Source organism: Nilaparvata lugens, chromosome 2, assembly GCF_014356525.2.
Source record: "Nilaparvata lugens isolate BPH chromosome 2, ASM1435652v1, whole genome shotgun sequence".
Taxonomy (NCBI): Eukaryota; Metazoa; Arthropoda; class Insecta; order Hemiptera; family Delphacidae; genus Nilaparvata; species Nilaparvata lugens.
The window spans coordinates 94,176,463-94,186,125 of NC_052505.1; the positions used below are offsets into that span (position 1 = coordinate 94,176,463).

The 9,663-nt window shown below is 31.3% G+C and overlaps 1 protein-coding gene across 1 annotated transcript; it reads left to right on the forward strand.

Annotated features, from left to right (window-relative positions):
* The first annotated feature begins 2,328 nt into the window (after window positions 1–2,328).
* On the forward strand, window positions 2,329–7,878 carry LOC111051745. Its single transcript, XM_039420277.1, has 4 exons — window positions 2,329–2,515; window positions 2,843–3,058; window positions 5,605–5,886; window positions 7,729–7,878. The coding sequence occupies exons 3-4, from the start codon at window positions 5,605–5,607 to the stop codon at window positions 7,876–7,878; spliced, it is 432 nt and encodes a 143-aa protein (XP_039276211.1). The 5' UTR covers window positions 2,329–2,515; window positions 2,843–3,058.
* The last annotated feature ends 1,785 nt before the right edge of the window (window positions 7,879–9,663 follow it).

The following is a 9,663-nucleotide window of genomic DNA, read 5'->3' on the forward strand; positions in this document are numbered from 1 at the left end:
TCTATGATTAAATATTATCTTGGTCAGACTTGATGTTTCCAGTTTCATGCTACAAACCAACCCCCTCCCTCTTGTGAAACTCATCTTGTATATCCTTGTATAATAGAAACACACCAACAAAAAAGTCACATTTCCTGTATATACAAACCAATCAGAAAGTCACATTCAAGACTGATTAGGATCACACGTTTCAATAATCCATTTAAGATGCTCTTCAACCTCTCAGCGTTTCTTGAAAATAACATCTTTCCATCCAAACTAATGTCAGTTAAAAATGACTCTAAAAGTGTCTCCAACGCTCAAGGATTCTTCGATGCTGAATGTTTTCAATTAATGTTCCATGTTTGAAAACTGCGAGTGTTTAATGAATGAGAGAACTGCAAGAATTATTGAAGAACAATTCATGTGAATTCAATGCACCTCCTCTCCCTCCCTCCTCACTCACCCTCCTCTCTTATTAATAAACTTTTATCTCTTTAGATGGAAATAAATTGGAAATTGCATTTGTTCAAATGCTCATTGATGAATGATTATTATCTATAATATGATTAATAATTTATTATATTATATTGATGATTATTATTTCTTCTCTCTTCTAATTATCCTTTTCTTAATTAATCCACCCCTCTTACTAATTAATCTCCCTCCTTATTCACATTTATTGATTTCTCGAACTCTGTAAAATTCGTTAAATAGTCAGCAATACTGACATTTAATGTGAATTAGTGTATAAGCCAGTACACATCGTAACATCTATTTATATATTAATATATACCATAATATAATAGCACAGTTGAGCAACATTCAAATATTGTAACAGACATGAGAAAAAGACGTCTAAAATTCATGAGGCTCCCTGACATAGAATCACAAAAAAAATAGTAAATATGTAGCTTCGCTTGCCTAAGGAGGAGAATGGATTAGGAATGTTAAGAAAGATCTAGTTTTGGCAGGAATTACTGATGATGAAATTAAAAATAGAAATAATTTCAAAAACAAAAGTGAACAAATGGGAAATTATTCCAGAGATAAAAGCACCAAGAGTTGGCACAAGATGGAGTGAAGAAAGAAAAGCTGCATTTTCTCAGAGAATGAAAAGCTGGTGACGAACAAGGAAACCGCCAAGTCTAATAAAAATCGATGATCATGATTTTACTCAGCGTCTTCCACTTCGGGAGCTCTACGACTAATAATAATAATAAAATATAATTCTCAATTATGAATGATTGGGAAAGGAACAGTTAGGAATTTCAAGCATGTTGTTCCTTTCTCAAATTTAGATAGAAATTTATTGTTCAAAGTACATGAAGAGCTCTCACTCCAACTCTAATTTCAGAATGAAAAATCTATAGAAATATAGAAGTTTTATTTGCTCTAACTCTCCACTCCACAACAGAATCGCCCTAGCTTGAATTTTATTGTTTATGCGTCATCATCATGGATAGACTTTTCAAACTTATCTATAATATAATAAAGAGAGAACTGACTTATACACGTACGGGATAGGAAATTCACGAATGACTCATCATCACGTCTCAACTACTCAACTGATTAACTTGAAATTCTGCGTATAGATTCTATATTCAATGGTTATAGGCCTATTTTTAATTCTTCAAGATATCATTATGTCAAGTATTAAGTTTGTGAAGTTTCTAATTGGACCCTTGCGGAGCACGGGTTACCTGCTAGTTTCAGTATGAAAAACAAACACTGATGTGTAAACATACGTTTTCTTAACCAAAAACGTCATTCAAGCATCATACGATTACTCATAGCGTAATGATTCATAATATTAACAGCCATTAAATTCATACACATGAGTTTCATTAGCTCGTCAGCTCGTATGACAGGATGTATTCAATTCGACAACATAGTCTATGCAGAGTTGTCAATAATTTGAATACAGCCGATAATATTGAATCGCAGAGAATGATTCAAATTTCGCACAATTTGGCATTTTCACGGACATTTTCTTCAAGTATCAACTTATTTTATACAGACTGTAATCACATTTAATTTGTGATCTATAAACGGACACTCATACAAGAGTACCGTTCTCATCACAGTGTGATAATGTCCATGTATACATTAAAGTGAATCACCACTTCTTGAGAATGGATAATTAATTCTCAATCACTTCCACGATCTAATAAGTAAATCATCGGCACTTGAAAATGGATCCATTTCCAATCTACTCCACGATCCAATATTATTCATTCCCCCTCAAGTTCATTACACCACTTGAACGTATGAATGGGCAGAAAAAACAGCTGAGCACAGTCGCTGGCACTTTTACAGAAAGTCTTTCTATTTCGGGCCAACTCTTTTTTGAACGTTCACTCGTGTTAAAATCATCATCAGGTGAACGTTTAACGTGCTAAATGTCATCATTCCGATCAATAATTAATCAAATTAATTAATTTCACAATTATTGTGTCGTGAGTTAATGTTGAATAAGCGGATTCATTTTTTATGTATGAGTGATTGGTTTGAACGTGAATAATCAATTTATCGGGTAATCGCGTTGTCTAGTTTCAAAACTCGTAAACTCCAACCAAACTTTTTTCACAAAGTGCAAAAAACTGTGGTTAGATTAAGCTGGGTTTACACCAAAGTTATTAACAAAATGTTAATAAATTAATTCTCATAGATTCTATTAGATTGAACGGAACTTGACAAACACATATGTTCATCATGTGTATGTTCAATCTGATAGAATATATTAGGATTAAGTTATTAACATTTTGTTAATAAATTTGGTGTAAACGCAGCTATACAAGGCAATAGCAGTTTGGTAATATTTTTATAAAATGTAAAAAAATTACTTTTATTGATGTATCAGGTTGTAAATCATTGATGTGAAATTTTTCAGTAATTTGAAAGAAAAACAATTGCACATAAAATCAGTTCGTCCATAATAACAACATCGAGTGATAAGAAGACTATAATTGTAGTGGGGTTTTATAGGCTAGAGTGTGTTCAAGAGCAAGACAGTTCATTCAGTGTTTGGTCAACCTATTTGTGTGATTGAAGGCATTTCAAATAGCAGCAATTGAAGGTCAGTAGAGAATGGTTTTTTTGAATTTTCTGTATAATGTGTTCACATCAATGTATTACGTCTATTTGAGCATTTGTTAATTTGAACATGGAATCAAGTAACTTATCCAGGATTGAAAATAAAATGTAAGATGGAGCAATTAAAGTTGATAGAGAAGGATTTCTCCACTAATATGAATTTTATATGATTAAATTTCCACTTTTATGAATTTATTTGTCCATCAGTATTTGTTCATTTGAACTTGGAATTGAAAAAATGATTTAAAAGTTAATATTAGAATGTGAATTGGAGAAGTTAAAGGCTAGTACCGGTAGAGAATATGGTTTTCTCACGTTTTTTCTAAGATAAGTTTATTTATTTGTTTATTTGACATTTGCTTATCCAAACATGAAATCAAGTAACTTATTTAGGAGTTAATAATAAAATGTAAGGCAGAGCAATTAATGGTTAGAAGAGAAGGGGTCTCTACTTTTTTCTAATAGATTGTTTATATAAATTTATTTGTCAATTTGTTGATTTGTGTATTTGTTTATTTGAACATGGAATCAAGTAACTTATTTAGAAGTTAATAATAAAATGTGAGGTGTCTCATGTATAGTCTATAGTTGAAAATGATTTTTTTCTAAATTTTTTCTTATATAAATTTTTTCACACCAGTTTTGTCTTCCGTATTCGAATTTAAGCATGAGATCAAGGAAATTAGTCAGCAGTCTATAATGAAATTCTAGGTGTCTCATATAATATAGGTTGAAGCGGTTTATTATTGTGTTACATCTTCACAAAATAGTCTATTCAATGTCATAAACCTCTGTGCGTATATGATTTGTTCAGAATTGAAAAAAAGTAAGAAATTTTCAATTTTTCCTGACATGGAACCCAAATCTCTCGACCCCATAAAACACAGTGTTTAGCCATAGAGAAAATATTGCATAAGTAGATAGATATCCCATATGGTATAGGTTGTTCATGTTACAAATTACAAACCGATTTCTTGTTAACTCAATCCGATTGCTGTCGACTACTGTCTATTTATTACTGTGTTGTTGAGGTGAGAGTGTAAGAACGGCACAGTATAAGAGACTACCATGCAGCGTCACATAGCTCCACGAAAAACCGCTACGTTGACTATCGGCTTGAGTTAACAGTGAAAATTGGAACATAGCCTAAACTTTCAATATACCATGGAATATCTTCTTATAATATTATATGCCATCTTTTCTGCGTATGGTATTATCATTCATGATAATAATGCATCACCACATATTATACAGTATCAACACAATATGAAACAGTATCATTTCAACTTGATACACAATAACATAATTTGATACAAAGCTTCCAAACTTTGAATGAATTCTACAAACCATTAGATATCTTCTTATGCTATATTTTCTCTATGGTATAGCTTTACACTGTTACAGTATATACAGTCTGTTCTGGAGTTCAGAGTTTGTTACAGTATAAACACAATATGATACAGTATTATCTCAACTCGATACACAACTCTATAGTTTGTTACAAAACTTCCAAACTTTGAATAAATTCTACAAACCATGGGATATCTCTTATGCTATCTTTCCTCCATGGTAAACACTGATTCACACTGGTCAGTGTTCAGTTGTACAGTCTCTTCTGGAGTTCAGAATTTGATACAGTATCAACACAATATGATACAGTATCAACTCAACTTGATTCACAACACAATTTTATAAAAAACTTCCAAAATCTGAATGAATTCTACAAACCATGGGATATTTTCTTATGCTATATTTTTCCCATGATAAACACTGGTTCACACTGTTCAGTGTTCACTGTTCAGAGTGTACAGCAGTCTGTTCTGGAGTTCAGAATTTGATTGAACAATGTGCACGCTTACACTGTACAGTGTTCTTAGAAGGCTTCCAGCGTTGATTCTCTCTAGGAATCACATCGCTATATTTTAGTGTTTGACGGAGGAAGCTTCAGACATCTTATAGGAACGGTTTGTAACAATAGTTCAATATGCTTACGAATTTCTGATACTCTGCGCTATCAGGCAAGATATAGAGATACTTTTTGCTTTTAGAAAAAACGAATTGCAGTCAGATATTTTACAATAAATGAAATAATCACTCACTGTGACAACGAGATCTTTCGGCAGATTCGCCATGGCGGATCATTCGTCAGATATTTCACAATAAATGAATTAATCACTCACTGTGACAATATACTTATTATTAAATCACTTTTTGCTTTTAGATAAAACGACTAGCAGTCAAATATTTACAATAAATGAATATTAATCACTCACTGTGACAACGAGATCTTTCGGCAGATCCGTCATGTCACAGTGAGTGATTAATTCATTTATTGTAAAATATCTGACTGCTAGTCGTTTTTTTCTGAAAGCAAAAAGTGATTAATAATAAGCAGTTCGTGATGGAAAACATTGAAGAAATATAGAGATACTTATTCATAATGAGAACAGAAGAATATTGCCTAGTACCACGAATTTGATGAAAAACTTACAAACCTAATTGTAATGTATTTGCTTAATGTTTTTTCAGATGATGTCGTCACACTTAGTTCGCGTATTTTACCTCCTTCTCTTGGCAATAATCGGCTGTAACGGTCTCATCACCTCTGGAGATGGGGCAGAGGATGACATTCACGTGAAAGAAGTTGAAATCGGCGCTAATCACGAGTTGAAATGTGGATGCAATGACGACGACCACCGCTTCCAGTTCTGGGTGATCAACAATAACTTTGTCATTGGTCCTAACAGTTATTTGTATGTGGACGCGAATAAGTACAAGGGAGATATGCTGAACGGAAAACTGCTGATAAGGGTGAGATTCAATCAGTCAATTCAATTCAATTTTGAACTTTATTATTATTATTGATTGATACAATAATAAGTGTAGCCTACATCATCAAAAATGATAAGGAGAGAAAAAATAAGGTAACCTTATGCTATTCCTCTACAAGATTTAGAGAAGGTTACACATAGTCCGAAATATATGTTAATCTATTTTCAGAAAGTGTGTATTTTACAATACATTTCTCTGAATATAACTCCTTTAATATTGAACAAGTCTGGATAGAAGAGGAGTTAAATATTGGAGGGTTTTAATATTGAACAAGTTTAGAGGAGGGGTTAATAGGCCTACAATAACAATTATAGATACAGTAGGCCACAAGATAAGAGAATGTTGAATTTCTACAGTTTTAGTTTACAAACAAAGGCACATAATTAAATAAACTGTAACTAGGTACTGTAACACAAGCAACAATAAAAAAATAATTCCCGTGATAGCCAATAACAATAAATATAGAAACAATAATTGAATCTTCTGATAAGCTTGACAATATATAAGAATATTGTTGAATTTTTTTCATAATTCAAACCAACAGATGCAATCATTTAAATAATTCAAACCATAACCAATTTGTAATTTATTATGTTGTAAAAAGCAATCTGTGATGTCAGGAAACATAAAAAATAGAATAATAATTATTCACAATTCTGTCAAAATTATGTGGATAATTTCCATCAAAGTTGAAATGCCCAGCAAAGAAGAAGGATATGATCTCGAAACTGCAACCTGTCTTTGTGATTTGCGCATGCTGCAAATTAATCTACAAAATCACTTGAAGAAATCTCTGTTTGGTTGGGCTTTTATACTTACGTAATCACAAGTTGAATAAATTTGTATCAATTATCAAATTAGAATTTATTGATTTGGATTATAAAAATGAGCCTTCACCCTATCCATGCCCAGTAAACTCAAGAATCTTGCCAGTTAATCTGTAAGTTATATCAGTTTATTAGATCATAAGTGATGATGCCTCTTTCGTGTATCTCCTATCCTGCACATGTAGAAACCCATTCCTTTCTTCATGAATCAAATATTTTATCTTCAAATTCTGTATAATGTTATGTTTCAAGTGTTTTAAAATCTATTTGTGTCATTTTCCTGTTCATATTAGTACCGGTAATATGGTAATATACAGGTACATGTATTATCAATACATGTATACATGTAATAACATGGTAATGTGGTAATATACAATCAATACATGTATACAATACATGTATTATCAATACATGTATACACGTATTGATGATACATGCACCTGTATATTACCATATTATTACCATATTACCGGTACTAATATGAACATAAAACATGACACAAATAGATTTTAAAACACTTGAAAAATAACATTATACAGAAATTTGAAGATAAAATGTTTGATTCATAAGAAAGGAATCAGTTCTACATGTGTCAGGATAGGAGATACACGAATGAGGAGACAAGTTCTATTGTTCATAATTCATTAAATAGAATTATAGTACCTTTTGAAATTAATAAAATAATAATAGATTAAGAATACAAAATAGTTTCGAAACAAAACTACTCATATTAGTAGACGTTTATTAGAAATTTATTTTCACAACCTGACGATGGTGTGAACTCTGGAACTATTTGTTGTATTTTTAATCTATTATTTTATTAATCTCAAGGGTACTGTAATTCTATTCTACAAATAAAGAACGTAGCCCTGAATTTATACATTTAAGAAGATATTTTGTTCATGTATAGAAATGTTAATGATAATGGGTTCCAGATTTCCTATCTCATCCTATAACATATTCCATAACATTATTCTATTTATGATTGTTCCAGAATATAACAGTGAAAGAGCAGGGTATTTACACATGTTTATGCAAACATATGGACAGCCGCTCTTACCATGTCAGATCCACTGAGTTGGTAGTCAAGAGAGACTGGGAACAAGTGTATGACAATGATAAAAAGGTAAGTGACACTCCTTGATTTATTCATAATTATTTCCATGGAATCACCACGTTACCATAATTGAATCAGGTTCTGGGGTTTACAATGAATTACCATTACATTACCTTTCTGGGGTTAATAATTCAAATTTAAATTTCATGACAGTATAAGCACGCACCTATGCTGTTCAAATCTATCAGTCCATAAATATGGAAAACGACACATGAATTTTTAGAAAAAAATTGCATAATGACAGAGATAATAGCATAAGATAACAACTGATGCTATTTCTCTACGATAATGTGAACATTTCATTCAAATTTGAATTTGAATATAGAGAGCTAAGTTGAATGAAAAACAGGAAAAATAATGTGAGTGGCCTGGAACCCCAAAACCTGAATCACAGTGTAACGAAAATGTTATCAAAATTTAAAGTGAAAAAGGTAGAATGAAAAATAAAGGGAAATCATGTTATCTGAATATGGAAGAGGTGTCATGAAAAATATTGTTTGGTAGTCAACGTGTTAATCTAAGAATTTCACTAGTATGAAGAAATACTAATGGAGTGATTTTGATTTGACAAATTAAGGTTCATTTGAACGAAATTCTCCATTAAGAGTATCTTTAGTTACTGAATTCATTCTCGTGTATAGGCTCTACTATAGCCAAAGGATTGATTATTATTTTGCTGAACTTTGTATAAGATTTATTATTATTATAAATTAAAAATTTCATTCGATTTCTCATTTTTTTAGAGACAAACATGTTTGAATGATGACTGGGTATGAGTGTCTTACTACTTTTTATGTGGCGAAATAAAAATTTGTTTTGATTTCTAAATTTCTCTTTACAGACAAAACACGTTCAGAATGATGCTATTGCTGGGTATGATGTTTCTTGGGATTTCTTATATTCATCCTGTTAACATTAAGGAATAACAGATTAGTATTTCTGAAGGGTGAGTCAGAACCTTCTCAATATACAATCCAAATAAGGATCTAATAAATAATAACATTTTCTAGTATATAATAAGTAATCTCTAATAAAGTATGTAGAGTGAATTTTGATGTTGTGGAACTTTTTCATATTGAAGAGACTTGGGATATTGTCAAAAAATCCATTTTTTATTATTATTTTACAGGAGCATGCTTTCGTGTGTGCTCACACATCATCAGCTGTAGTTTATAATAATAATAAAATAATTTTTATTGAAATAAAGTGGGATTTTTGACAATATCAACTCTCTCTGAATCTATGAGGAGCAATCAAAACCAAATCCAAATCTAAGACTACTTGAATTAAAATGTCTTATCTAAATGTGACTGATATTATCATCTCTAAAGAAAACAATAATCTCCCGGTCGTGTTGATGGGATAAACCACGAACCTTCCCATCATGGAAAGGATGCATATTGCATGGACCATAGAATAAAGATTTTGAATAACGATAATACAATGATGTAACTACATAGATCGGCGGTGTTTCAACAAATAATCATATATAAAATTTTTATATCGTTTTCAGAGAATCGACAATTGTTTTTGAAACACCACCGATTTATGTAGTTACATACAATATAGTATATCATTATCGTTATTCAAATTGCATTAGATCTCTATTCCCATGATTATTTAATCATGCTTGTAAAATATGTTGAATAACATAACAATATGTCATTATGTAAATTAGTAGTGTATAAGCCAGTATGAGGGGAGAATAGATCTTACGTATATAATGGCAGTGTCTTCGATCGACGCAATGGTAGGCTTATGCTATAATTGTCTATCAATTGAAACAATGAAAAATATGCGCTATTTCTTTAA